Here is a 14,459-nt window from a genome sequence, read left to right as displayed (position 1 = left end):
GAATGTGGTAATGGGTCAGCATGGGAAAATCTGGATGGGCCTGGTTAATTGTAAAATTCATATGAGATGTGAGTGTGCTCATAAAAGCTACATGTTATAATCAAATCTGTTGGTCCTCTCCTCTGTACGTAAATGATCCTATGATGCAAAGAATATCTGTAACCTACCTTTGTGTAAGTTATGTTAAATTATATTAAAAAAATAACACACACACACAATGACATGCGGGCACAACCAAATGATGTTAAAAAAAACTGGTCCATTTCCATTTTATTAAGTTCCAGTTATAATTTTTAATGTTTTAAATCTTGGTTGTAGCCTTCAAAAACGTGAAATCATTTTACTGTTATGTTTGGCCATTTACTTTTTCGCTTTTACTACATCCTAGAATTGTTCATTAATTGTGAGGTTTTTATGGAATTTGCAACATCAAGTTAAACCGAGGTTCTTTGGAAGTTAAAATGTCAAGCAGATTTTTATGTTACGGTGACGACATTTTGTAAGTTACAAATATAGTTCGCCAAGACATCATAACGGTTTCTAAACAACCGCGCATTAATACCACAATGTTGTATTTTCATGTGTCAAGTTCGCAACGCGCATTAATCCCAAAGGCTGAAAAGCCAGCAGCGATGAGTGCTCCGCCTCCGCGCTGACTAGCGTTGACGCAGAAAAAGACTCTCAGGGGGTTATCCACGAAGGAGCTCCTTAAAAAATTGATGGAAGAAGGCATTGATGTGTCAGACGACGAGGCGCAAAGGTTTAGAGGTAAGTCGGGTGTGATTTTGTGTTTTTATAAAAATTACGTGTAATTTTACAGTAGAGTTAGCAAAAGTCCGAAGAGCTAGATTTAGCATGGGTGAAAGCTAGCAGTTAGCTAAGTTTTAAACAAAGAAAGGTACAAATGTGGACTATTTGGACTGTTGGTGGAATGTTCAATGTCTGTCTGCCCGCCGTATTCGAGTGTTTTATCAATAAATAGTGACTAACCGTGTACAACAATATAAAAAAATCAATAATTTCTCAAAACATGCTAGTATGTAAATATAGCTATTAACAAAATCGTTTTCTAAGCAAAATTTATCGCATCTAACTTGTTTCCCGCTCAAAGGGATTTTAAACAATGGAAGGTACAGATTTGTACCATTCCACCTACTTAGTGGGATTTTCGAATATGAGAGCTGTAAGCTCTGCTTAGGGACACTGTCTGCAAACACCTGTGATGCCAGCTAGCTGCTCGATCAGGGATCGATTTATAATTTCAAATAAACCAAAATCAAGGAGGCAAATTGTGGGCAGCAAAAACAGACAAGATAGCCTAGGATTCTATTCTCCCGCAGAGTCGCTTGGATCTCAAAGAACCAGTCCAGAAAGAACAGAAGTACCGAAACAAAATAATTGGGACTCTTTATGAAATGCTGTCACAGTACACAATGTAAGGGTTCCTTTCTGAATAATTACATTAATTTCTTAGTATTAATGTTGCTGTTGTACGAGAGGCAGAGAACAAATGGTTAGCCCATCTGCCTCCCAATGAACTGGCAATAGTGGTAAAACCATACATCCTGTGTCTCCAGACCTTGTCTGGACTATGATATCCAAAGTGTTCATTTTCGAATTTGCTCAAGAGTAAATTAATAATTCAGGACTGCAGTCAATTAATTAATGAAGTTTGGGAGAGGTGTGGCTGTTTGTCCATGCCCATTTTTTAAAAAATTAAAATAAACTTTAGCTACATTGATTTGACACTGGTCTATAACATACTATTTACGGTGATAACAGTATGATTAGAAGAATTGAAGAACAGAAAAGCCCCCAGGAAAGGATAAGAGTAATCAGTGTACTGTGGGTTGTTTTTCTTATGTTTAAAACAGGTACCCAACCCACTCAGACTACACCCAGGTCATCAAAGCATTATGTGAGTACCTCTCCTTTTTTGTTTCTTTTATAGATTATATTAATATAAAGTAAGCATAATTAACTACTTATATACATTTGAAACAACTAGGACACCTGGCACAGCCAACTCAAGAGAAATTTCAAAGCAGAACGGGCTCCCCTAATCAGCAACGAAGAAGTGACCCGGGTTAAAGAAAAGTTTGGACGCACGCAGAAACATCGGACCACAGAGGAATCCAGCAGCTCCTGTCTGAAGAGACTGAAGCCCTCTCTCGTAAGTCCTCACACCCTCAGCCTCTAAGAGCTAAGGTAACATATGTAGTCTTATTATGTTCACTGTAAAGCTAAACGTAAACAGATAACATTAACATAGAAAAAGGAACTTCACAGTTGATTTAACAAAAGTCAGCTCAACTTGCAATTCCTATTCAACATTTTTGCATTTTGTGTACAAATTACCGCATTTCGAGTAACATTAACTTATCAGATTTTACTTATGATAATACTGATATCTGCTTTGACAAAGGATTCGTGCTTTGTGGGGGAAGATGCAGCCTCCGTTGATGCTCATATCAAGGTGCTAAATGATCAGCACAAGAAGCTACATCCTGACACAGCACTGGTGAAAGACCGCATGACAAAAACCTTTGCATGGAGACGTCGAGAGGTAACTGAAGGAATGTGTACTGTGGACCTATTAAAGAGATATCCATTCCTGGGGACATCTGCAGGGGTAAGAATTGTTAAGATGATTGGGGAAACGGCTAATGATTTTTTTGTCTCTAAATCTGATTATTATTTTCTGTACTAACTGATTAATCAATCTGTTCATTATCTTTAGAATTTTTGTTCAAGGGTTAAAGCACTTTACATTTATCTCCAGTCTGTGTCTTTAAACATGTCAAAAGTTTAAATCCACAATGTAAAATGTCATTCTTTTGTCTATTCTGCTCTTTTCATTTCCAGTTGTGTGATGAGGTTGATTTAATGCATCCCTGCCAAGACAACATCTGTCGCCGCTTTAGCGAAAACTTCACTGCTGTTCTTCAAAATGTTCTTCAAATGACCAAGGATTTGCCACTGAAGAAGGTCTACATGGAGGCAAGAGAGAATGCACTGGCTGAAGACATTACAGGTGCTATATTGACCTCATACAAATAGTAAATTTTGTGACATTTCATTTGCTCTCAGTGCTGGGAGTTTTCTTCAGATAGGTTGCTTGTTGACTTTGAACATTCACTCAGCACAAGTGTCAGTGTGCCATTTTCATCTCTGCCAGGTGACTTACAGAATGCTCTGGAAATGAACAAAAGTTTTACAGATGTGCTTCAGCGTGTGTCTGCTATATCTGTCAGCAGTGTCAAATATGAACTTGAGGATGTTTTTGTAGTTGGCCATGTACACACTGAAGCCATACCTATATTCTTTAAAATCAAGTATATTTTGAATGTTGATACTTGTTGGGTATTGTGTGGGAAACTGTTACTTCCTTGCACTTATGAATGTCATTTCCATGCTTACCAAGTGGCAGTTGACAATGACTGGATCCTGTTCAATCCAGGAAATGAATTAGACTTTCAAGCTCTAGACACCTATTTAGTTGATGATAGGCTGTTTGTGTCCTTGAGGTATTCTGTGTGACGTGATTGCAAGCACATTTTCCACTTTGTCTATATATATGACATATATATATTCTGGCTTGTTGAAGTAGAGCAAAACATTTGTGGACAGTTTTTTAAATACATGCATGCTCTGTGATCCGTCAAAACATTGTGTTCAGGTGTTTAATGTCTTTATGTGATTGTTTACTTTTGTTAAATGAATGTATTTTTCTTGACATGTCCTATGGCAATATACGAATGTAATCAAGGATGTATTCCTGTGGTTGTTTAAATGCTTTGATGTGATTCTATTATCGAAAATAAATGGTTAAATAACCAAATATTTTGGACTATTGGGGGTACATTTTTGTCTCTTTAGGTACGAAATAGGTTGTCGCTGGGGGGGTACCCTCATAGGTCCCCTGTTGTACCCTTTTCAAGGGAACATTTCTGTACTATAGTTTGAAGGTACATTTATGTCTTAGGAAAGTACATGATTGTACTTCAGATGGTACAACTTCATAAGGTACAAAAATGTACCAAGCCTAAAGGGTACAGAAATGTCCCTCAAAAAGGAACACCCCCAGCGACAAGCATTTGTACCCTTTTTGGTACACTTTGGTACCCCTATTTCTGAGAGTGTATATTACACATTCAGAGAATAGACATTCCTTACATATTAGCAACTTTCATACATAGGAAAGAGAAAATATAAAGATGGGGTCACATAATTTAACAGATTATTAACTCACGAAATCAAAATCTTCCACAAACAAAAAGAGCAGCCTTTTTCTTCTTAACCAAAGTCAAAGATTTAACCAACAGGTTTAAGTCGTTTTTCCAGTAAGCTAGTGTTTTTTTTAAGACCAAAGTCTTAAAAAAAAAAAAAAAAAACGACATTTATGTATAAATTGCTTGCACAAGATTAATAACACATTAACACCATAATTAGCTTTCTTTTCTTTCAAAAACACTCCAAACATTATCATATTTAAGGTAAATGGGGTAATTTGAATCCCACTGGAATAAAGCCAGGTATGAAAATCCAACCAAAATATTTGTATAAAATTGCATAAAAAGAATAGATGGTCCAAATCCTCCTCTTCTGTTTCACAAAATACACAATTAACACTTTCTATTTTGAATCTATCACCAAGGAGTCTATTTGTAGGGTAAATTTTATTCAGAGTTTTAAATTGGACTTCTTTCCCTTTAGGAGGGTTAGGGAAGGTGATATAATCAGTTCTTATTCTTTCAATTTCTTCCCTTTGGAAATCTTTTAATATGTAATTTTGGTAAATTTGGAGAATAAAGACTCCTTAATGAAGATCTTAGAAACTTATTGTTGCATTTAACATCACAAAACTGGATACCATCTACATATATAATTGCCTTAACTTGGGGGAGATGTCAGAATATATTATATCATTTACAACTATGTTTTTAAGTGACAATGGAATGGATTTTATAACCCGATTAAATTTACTTTTAGAACATTGGATATTAAACTTTTGGCAAAAATCTTGATGTCCTAGAACACGTCCTTCCTCATCTACAAAATGGGCAATTGCCCAAACACCTTTTGATAACCAATCTTGAATAAAAATAGATTTTCTGTTCCTCAGTACATATCTATTATGTGGAGTGAAATTATGTTTAAATAACATTTTCCAATAAAGAAGGACCTGTTTATGGAATTCAGAGAGTTTAACAGGTAGCTTAGTAATTTCAAAGTCACAGTTTAGGAGAAAATCGATACCCCCCAGTGTGTTAAAGACCTTACTTGGTATAAAAAAACCCAAATGGAGTGTGGATTATTTAGGAAGGATTTTAACCATTTAAGTTTCAAAACACCATTCATTATATCAAAGTTAATTGTATTTCCACCACCTTCAATGTATGGTTTAACCAAATCATCTTTAGATATATAATGGCACTTATTCCTCCAAATAAAATTAAAATTCAAGCTATTAATTGTTTTATTTTTTATTTTTTATTTTATTTGATATTCATAAAGAGTAAGCTGGATATATAAATCTAGATAAACTATCCATTTTGGTTAATAATATTCTTTCAAAAATTGTGATGTCTCTTTGTAACCACTTATTTAAGATTGTCTTACATTTGTCAACATTATCTGAAATCTTTACTTTCTCTAAGACTTTGTGATCTTTTGAAATTGTGATGCCCAAATATTTTACCTCCTTCTTCACCTTTATATCGTACAGTAATTGTGAATGACACTCCTTTAACACCAATAGTTCACATTTATTTAAATTTAACTTTAAGCTTGAAGCTTTTGAGAATGTAGTGATTATTTGTTTTACCAGGGAAATCTGATGTTCATTTTTTAAGAGTAGTGTCATCCACAAGTTGACTAATTATTAAAAAATTATCCATAATCTCAATTCCGGCAACACTGCTGTTTTTAATTAGAAATGCGAGCATCTCAACAACCATTATGAATAACGGAGAGCTTCCACACCCTTGCCTAATTCCTCTTTTGACGCTAAATCTTTTACCAGTGCCATAGCCTAATGACACAGAGTTATTTATATCATTATACAGTATATCTATTATCTTCCTAAATTTATCCCCAAATCCAAATCGAGTTACTGTTTCTAAAATAAAAGGATGTTCTACTGAATCTAAAGCTTTATAAAAGTCCAAGAAAAGAATAAAACTGTCATCACTAATTAGATCATTGTAGTCCAGTAAGTCTAAAACCAATCTGATATTATTACGAACGTTCCTGTCTTTTAAAAAGCCTGATTGTGTCTCACTAATTATATTTGAAACCCCTTGTTTAAGCCTTGTTGCAATTGAGCTAGAGAAAATTTTATAATCAGTATTTAATAAAGTTATGGGCCTTAAGTTATCCAATTGTCGTTTATCTTTGTTTGGTTTAGGAATTAATGTAATTAATCCTTGTTTCATGCTAGACATCAATTCTCCCTTTTCAATACTGGCCAGTATAGCTTTGAATAAAATTTCCCTTAAGTCTTTCCAAAAAAATTGGAAGAAATTAACTGTAAGCCCATCTGGACCAGGGGATTTATTAAGCGCCATTTCCTTAACAGATGCATCTAACTCTTCAATTCTAAAGTCAGATTCACAAAATTCCTTAAATGATTCATCAATTTTAGGGATCAGATTATCTATTTGATCAAAAAAGTCATCACAATCTGCTTGGGAGAACTGTGAGGAGTATAAATTGGAATAGAATGTATAAGTTTCATTCTCCAAAATTTTAGGGTCGTCACATTCAATGCCATCAATTAACAGGGAAGATATAAAATTTATTTTCTGTCTGCTCTTTTCTAAATTAAATAAATATGAGGAATTTCTTTCCCCCTCCTCAATCCACATGGCCCGTGAACGCACAAAAGGATATTTAGATCATCTTTACTACAGCAATAAGTAATTTCTTGGAATAATTTACATTCATATTCTCTTTGCTTTTGACTTGTGGTTTTACTGAATTGAATACTAAATTCTCTAATTTTGAATTTAATGAATTCCCATTTACTGATATAGCCTACAATTAAATGATCAGCCATAATATCTTTTATACTTTTTTTGACTATGTTGCAGTAATCTTCATTTTGTAAAAGTTTGGCATTGAACTTCCAATAAGTTCTTTTATTTGATTGTCTAATTTCCGATTCTAAGCATAGTTCAATAAAGCAATGATCAGAAAGAGGTACATTTGACAATCCAACTTTTACAGTGTGGTTAAGAATGTTGTCACTTCCTAGCCAATAGTCTATTCTAGATTTGCAAGCTCCATTTGGTTTAAACCAGGAGCTCTTAATTCCTGGATTTTTTACTCTCCAAATATCTGTCAAATTGTTGTTTATCAAAAAATCTATAATTAGGTTATTTTTTTGTGGTCTACCTGTCCTTGAGGGCCATCTATCAGTCCATTCATCAGGAGTCATATTCCAATCACCACCCATTAAAATGTATTCCGTAGGGTATCGACCTTTAAGTTCAAAAATATTTAAAGTTATATCTTCTAACATAATTTTATTCTGACTTTCATTATTATATCCATAAACGTTGACTAAAATGAAAAATAAACTTTCAACTCTCATTACAGCAATCAACCAATGACCATTCAAGTCAGTCCGTTGTATTACAAGATCCCCAGGAAAGTTATTGAATAAAATTGCTACACCCCGACCTCGTTGAGCCATGGCTAAACAGGATTTTGCCGCCCCATTGGTTTGACCAAAAAGATACATCACTATCAGCTGAATGAGTCTCTTGTAGAAAAATACAGTTTGATTTTTTTACCTTTGCAGTACAAAAATAAGGCTTTTCTTTTAACAGATTCTCATAAACCCCTAACATTTAAAGAACCAAAACAAATGTTAACATTCAACATGAACTATAGACAGAATATCACTCACCATGTGAAAAAAAACGAAAAAGAAAAAAGTACTAAATGCTGAGCTCCTCAGACCACGAACAAGTTTCCACTATTTCAGTTTTTTCATTTTTAGTTCTCCTGTCTTTCCTCAACTTTGCGTCCATCAATGAAGGCATGTGGACCACGAAAGTAGGCTCGTTTACCCGCACGTCTTGCCTCCTCCACCAGAGGCCATAGGCGCTGTCGATCTTGTATGTCCTCCTGCGGCAACATCTCTGCGAAGCTGATGCCTTCTTGCTTGCAGGTTGAAGAATCTTTGGTGCGCCTCCGCAATTCTTCTTTGATTCGACCTTTGTGTGAATAGAATAATGATGTTTCTGTTTCTGCCATCAACTCGTTTCCCTAAGCGATGGACAATATCAATGGCCTCTTCTAAGTTCAAGTCAGGGGCAATCTTCTGAAGCATTTGCAAAACCTTCACTCTAATGTTTTCGTCTTTGTCTTCCTTCACCCCTTTCAGCTTTAAGCACCACCTCATTCGGTAGCGCTCTTGTTCTCTCACTCTTCTTTTCAAGTCTTCGTTTTCTTTAACCAGCTGTTCATTCGTATTTGCAAGTTTAACAACTTTCAGTTCACAATCAACTATCTCTGCAGCATTTGTGGTGGATCATAAATTTGATTAGTTTTGAAGTTGTACATCTCTGTTCCTTACATTTCATGTCATGCCTTTATTAATGTTTTATTTGTTGCTTTGACTGTTTTCGAATAGAATATGCAGTGGGAATATAGAGGGAGATATGTAGTGAAAGTTTTGCCTGGGTTGATTGTGCGTCGATCCATTGGTAATGCCTCAGGGCTCCAGTAGGTGGGTTCGCGCGCTTCCTTCACTCAATACAGATGAGTGAGAGTGAGAGCTGCGTGTCTGTGCCGTTCTTTCACCTCTCCTCACTATTTCCCCTGTTTAAGGTAACTGTCATGCACAAATCTGTATAAATGTGTGTTACTGTTGATTATTAAGTTGTTATCATTGTTCATTGTAGCGGAAGATGTGAATTGCAGACTATTTTGCTGAGAAGTTCCAGTTAATCTCTGTTGCTGTGTATGCTAGTTTTCGCTATTACTCTGCCATATTGTGTGAAGATTTTTCTGTTACTATCTGTATAAGTTAACTACTGAAAGACATGCAGTACTTAAAGTATTATTTCATTGCTGTGGAAAGTTAGTGACTGCGTCAGCTAACATGTGCGAGTTAAAAAGATGTTTTTGTCTAATGCTACAGTTCATGTTATCTAAAGTATTCTCATCAGCTAATGCAGCGAACAATAGTGACTTAGTTTGGATACGGTTGTCCTGAGACTGAGTGCATCCATAAGAATATTGTTTTGGTTGTATTGCTTCTGAAACTCAATACAGACGAGTGAGAGTGAGAGTGAGAGCTGCGTGTCTGTGCCGTTCTTTCACCTCTCCTCACTATTTCCCCTGTTTAAGGGCACAACACATTAAACTCTACAGCCTTAGCCAAGCTGGCAACCATAACTGCACTTTGTCTGTTTTGTTCCTTGATATCTTCCAGCTGTACTTCAAATTTCTTCTCAAGTCCTAGAATGGCTTCAAAAATAGTTTTATTGGAGATATCATCTTAATTCTCTGAAGATTTTGTTCTTTTCTCCTCTGGCAGTTGTTTTGATGGAGTTGGCGGCGCCGACTCTGCTCCCCGTTCTCGCTTGTTTAGGCCCACATTGGCAGCTTCAGTGCTAGCATAGCCATGGTCACTGACTTTAGCATGCGAAGACGTCTTAACACTGGGGTTTGATGGCACAAATTGCAGCTTTGCATTCTTAATAACCTTTTGGGCATCCATAGTTATAATTCGAGTGGAAAGAGAATAAAGCTACTTAGCAAATTTTGCGGTCTTTCGGAGCTCCTGAAAAAACACGACTGTTCAAGCCGCCATCTTGGTGCCTCCTCATATTCAGTACTTACTTTTGACAGTTCACTCTTCGGCAGCTCCCTTCTGCCATATTTTGCGGCAAAATTATCCACGCCCACCTATGAATTGTGGGATATATGGGACCAGGAAGCGTGCACCGGACCACGCTTTGGTTGTGTCCAAATTCATGGGCTGCATCCTCCTGAGGACCCCTACGTGGGCCGGGTCCTCAGAAGGTCGGGTAGGCCGGAAGTAAACGGCTGGGGAAATTGGACGGTCTAGCCTTCAGATTAGCGTCACCGGTGTCTCGGTGGAGTTTAATAAACTCAGCCGTCTGCTCCTTGCTATCTAAAATATAACAGGACACTGGCGTAAATTCTTGACCGTCTCATACTTCTGTTTAATCAGTTTTCTGTTTGACGTTTAGTCAGCTGTGTAAAAACCAAGGAGGAACCCACCCAGGGGATTAATAAAGTTTTATTTGATCTAATCTAATAACTTTAATCTCAGCCAAACCGATTGACTCACAAACAAATAAAACACTAAAAAAGCGGGTAGTGACACCCTTGATATTTGGGGAAATTGACGGCGCATTTGGAGTACTTCGAATTGGGACAGCCGTCGACGCGTAGCGGTGACGTAATCGCACTTAAAATGCATACTTCAAGCGTGCAGACCCTGAATTGGGACACAGCCAACCTGACAAAGAGCAGAGGAAGACAGAGGACTGAAATACACAGATGGGTAACGAGGGAAGCACCTGGGAGACACAGCTGACACAAATGATCACAACGCCACAGGGAAAAGTAAAACTAACCCACTGAACAGGGAAACACTAGACCTTTTCAAAATAAAACAGGAAACATGGAGAGACGTAGACATGACAACCAAACTTGACAATAGGACAAGGAACACACAGACATGAATTACACGACAGACTGGGGGAACGGGTTAGGTACTGTTAAATTCTCCCAATTCTTTCGATCTTTGGGCTGAAGGAAGGACAATACTCGGTGTATAAATGCTCAATCAACAATCTTTTATTTCATACAATTCAACACTTTATGAGCATAAACCATCCGGATGGGGAGACATGCATGCAGAGGGACACAGAAAATCTCAAACTGGTGGAGGGTTACTCAAGCTCTTATAGCCTCTAGTGGCCCCCACCTCATCGTAAAAGCCTAAACATTCACATTCTTTCTCTCACACAGCGCCTAAGTTATGACCTTGGCTTCCTGTGCAGTATGTTCTGTTCTTTTCTAATCAGACAAATAAGGCGATGACTCTCTGAAAACAGTATTTCTTATACCTCAGCAGTATAATGCATCATAAAACAATATCATTCATTCACCATAAATAAGCAGTCTAATGTAATACAAATCAGTTTAATAAGTGTAATAGTTATCACCTTCTTCTAATTCAGGAGAATAATGCAAACTAAAACTACATAATAATTTCACAATCTTTAATTAGGGGTATAACATGGCATAAGATAATATAATAATCTCACAATTCCCCTTTGATCTCTTTTTAAAGAGATCACTTACACCTTGCAATCCAGTGTTGCAGGGTCCATTTCTTCTTACCCTCTGCCCCCCTTTAATGGGTGGACCATATGTGGGATGACCTCTGTCTTTGCGCAATTCAGATGCAAGAAAAACTATGATTACAATAACAACGGTAGGTACAGATGACACTTCCATCACTCCCCAGTTCTCCCACAGCTTTATTTTGGTGCTCCAGTTTCCCACCCCCATTTTGGTGCCACCTTATACCTTTCCAACGTACTCAGACTAGAACCTCTGTCCGAGGAGCTTTTAACCTTTATTTTATTGCTGCAGCTGCCAGTGTCTTCCAGTCGGGTGATTCTCTGCTCCTCTTCTTTCTTCGACCTCAGGGGTTAGACCACCCTTCAGTCGTTGCACAGATCAGGGGATTATTCTGCCCCTATTTCAAACAATGATCTGTGTGTTCTGGGGTCACAGCCGTGTCCCCCTTTTTACCATGAGCCTCTCAAACCTCATTGGTCTGGTGTTCCTGGATTTTCGCCAACCCCTTCATGGTTATTGCTGTGCTTCGGGAATCCATCCTCTTGAGGTGACTAGCAGGAGCCCAAACGCCATGACACTTCACCCAGTTGCTGTCTTGGCAGTCTCTGTGTCTGTCTCTGCTGCGAAGGATCCTCGTATCTCCATGACCTCATCTGGTGTCTGTTCCTTTCTCTGTAAGAGACAGAAAACCAAAACACCTCTCTGCCTAGCCTTGATAATCTAATGTTATTGTCCATTGTTCTTCCAGTGATGCAAAAACAAATTAACCATTTTTAATTCTAACATTTGCCCCCCCTTTCACAAAAATCATTTGTTTCATTCAGCCTGCTGTCCCACAATTTCCTCTCCAGTGTGATACTCAGCTTCTCGTGAACACAGGCATTTTATCCTTTAAACGCTATTCAGTTTATTTCAATTATTAATGCTTAAACATGAAAATGATGATATATGCTTTTCACTGGTTCTCTAAAAAAGTCTGGGAACTTTTGGGTCATTATAAGCTTTACTATACCTGAATTATTAAACACACAAATAAAGTCATAAAATGTTCATAAAACCATTGTTTGATGTTAAAACTCAACTTCCCCCTATTTGACACTAGGGATGGGTATTGTTTAGGTTTTATCCGATACCAGTACTAAACCGGTACTTTTGAAATGGTGCCGGTGCTTAAACGGTGCTCGAACCGGTGCTTAAAGAATGGAGAACACAAACTTTGTCCAAAAACCTCTCATGTTTAGCTGTTTTTTTGTAAAAAGATAACAATGTTAGACTTTTCTGCAGCTATAGGGGATTTATGGTATCACTCTGGGCTGGAAGCAGTGCTTAATCAATGGGAAAAAAAACACCAACTTTGTCCAAAAACCTCTCATGTTTAGCTGTTTTCCACTTTTTCTTTGGTCATTTTAGCCTTTTTGGCCAGGGTGAAGGGAGTATCTACCATCAAACAAGAAGACAGCCGCATGTAACTACGACGGTGTTTGCTAGTTCACCTTACATGCATTAATGTAATAACGTGGTTAGCCTCCATCCATCCATCCATCTTCATCCGCTTTATCCGAGGCTAGGTCGCGGGGGCAGCAGCCTAAGCAAAGAGGCCCAGACCTCCCTCTTCCCAGCCACCTCCTCCAGCTTATCCGGGGGAACACCAAGGCGTTCCCAGGCCAGCCGAGAGATATAATCTCTCCAGCGTGTCCTGGGTCTGCCCCGGGGCCTCCTCCCGGTGGTTAAACTACTCAACGTAAATTACACACGAACAACATTAAGCTACTCACGCAGAGAAGAACGGCTGCTGCTGCATCATCATCCTCATCATTTCTGCTACACTGGCAGGGCTAGGGGCCAGGACTCTCCTCTTCGGGTTTTTGGGGGATGTTGCTAACTCCGGGTCCGATAACAGACACCACACCCGCAGTAGATGTGGTCGGTGTGAGGTCTCGCAGCAAGCTATCAAATACGGCGCATTTCTCGGCTTTAACAAAATGTTATACGTCGCCAGGTTCGTCGTCAGATTCGAGGAGTTACCTCCTTTGCACAGTATCACCTTCAAGCACTTGTTGCAGGCTGCTGAGTTTGCATCTTTTTCTGTGAAGTACAGCCAGACTTTGACCGCTTCGCCTTGGGCATTTTTAATCTGTAGCTTTGCTCTAAAAGAACGTACGTACCTGGGTTTTTGTGGGATGCCCCCTCGACTTGGTTTTCCCACTTGGAAAGTCAGCGCAGCTCTGCATACCCAGAGTTCACGATCCAAGATAGCGGCACAGAACGTAAACAGCAGTAAAACTGTAAACGATCTGCTGCTGTTGTGTGTTTGTGACTCGTTAAATAAGCTATACAGAGAGCTCCGAGCAGGCTGTCCATGACTGTGCTGCAGGAGTGTTTGTATAAATGAGAATTGCTCAGCTTTGCCAGTGACACCTGAATGACTCTACCTTGCTAAGATCCAAAACAAATCCTGTTTCATTCATTTTCTGTTGATTCCAGGGTCTCTGGAATCAACAGAAAGTGTTGGGAAGTGCTGCTGTATTTGAGCATGAACTTTAAAAAGGCGTTTAATGCTATAAAATCCTATATCCTATATAAAATGTGGCTGAATTACAGCAACTCTGCAGAGACGAATGCGCCAAAATTCCTCCACAGCCAAAGACAAAACGCTTGACTGCAGTTGTTGCTGATAAGGACGGCCCACCCAGTTATTAGGATGAGAGGGAATCACTTTTTCACACGGGGCTCTGTAGGTTTGGATATTTCCCCCTTCATAATAAACACCTTCATTTAGGAACTGCATTTTGTATTCACTTGTGTCATCATCATGATCATCTGAAACATTTACGTGTCACAAACATACAAAACAAATAGTAACTCAGGGCTTTTTTAGCCCACTGTATGTGGTTAGAGACCGGCCACATACACAGCACGTGAATAGTCTGAGATGTCCTTCCACTGTATTAAATATGTTGGAGGGAACGTGGTGGCTTTCACAAACCACAAACTCACTCCTATATATAATTATTAGATGTAATTAGTTTGTTGGCAGATGTAACTACATACTATTTTATGTACAGCATCCTTTTTTCTATTAATTGACCTCAAAAAATACT

The 14,459-nt window shown here is 38.2% G+C and overlaps 1 protein-coding gene across 1 annotated transcript; it reads left to right on the top strand.

The window, feature by feature from the left end:
* Nucleotides 1-644: 644 nt before the first annotated feature.
* LOC148106484 (sterile alpha motif domain-containing protein 3-like) lies at nucleotides 645-3,832 on the top strand. Its single transcript, XM_087845089.1, has 5 exons — nucleotides 645-768; nucleotides 1,875-1,918; nucleotides 2,009-2,173; nucleotides 2,426-2,632; nucleotides 2,866-3,832. Exons 1-5 carry the CDS (start codon nucleotides 720-722, stop codon nucleotides 3,058-3,060), a joined length of 660 nt encoding a protein of 219 aa, XP_087701215.1. The 5' UTR covers nucleotides 645-719; the 3' UTR covers nucleotides 3,061-3,832.
* The last annotated feature ends 10,627 nt before the right edge of the window (nucleotides 3,833-14,459 follow it).

This window comes from Neolamprologus brichardi, chromosome 1 (genome assembly GCF_056152115.1).
Source record: "Neolamprologus brichardi isolate AB-2024 chromosome 1, ASM5615211v1, whole genome shotgun sequence".
Classification (NCBI taxonomy): Eukaryota; Metazoa; Chordata; class Actinopteri; order Cichliformes; family Cichlidae; genus Neolamprologus; species Neolamprologus brichardi.
The sequence above is the reverse complement of the archived record's forward strand: the minus strand, read 5'-3'. Positions and strand labels throughout refer to the sequence as shown.

What these genes read in the sequence shown, in the direction of transcription:
- LOC148106484 (XM_087845089.1), top strand. Translation starts at nt 720, where the DNA reads ATGGAAGAAGGCATTGATGTGTCAGACGACGAGGCGCAAAGGTTTAGA. An exon ending in CGAGGCGCAAAGGTTTAGAG is followed by an intron (nt 769 to 1,874) that starts GTAAGTCGGGTG and finishes TGTTTAAAACAG; the next exon opens with GTACCCAACCCACTCAGACT. An exon ending in TCCTGGGGACATCTGCAGGG is followed by an intron (nt 2,633 to 2,865) that starts GTAAGAATTGTT and finishes TTTCATTTCCAG; the next exon opens with TTGTGTGATGAGGTTGATTT.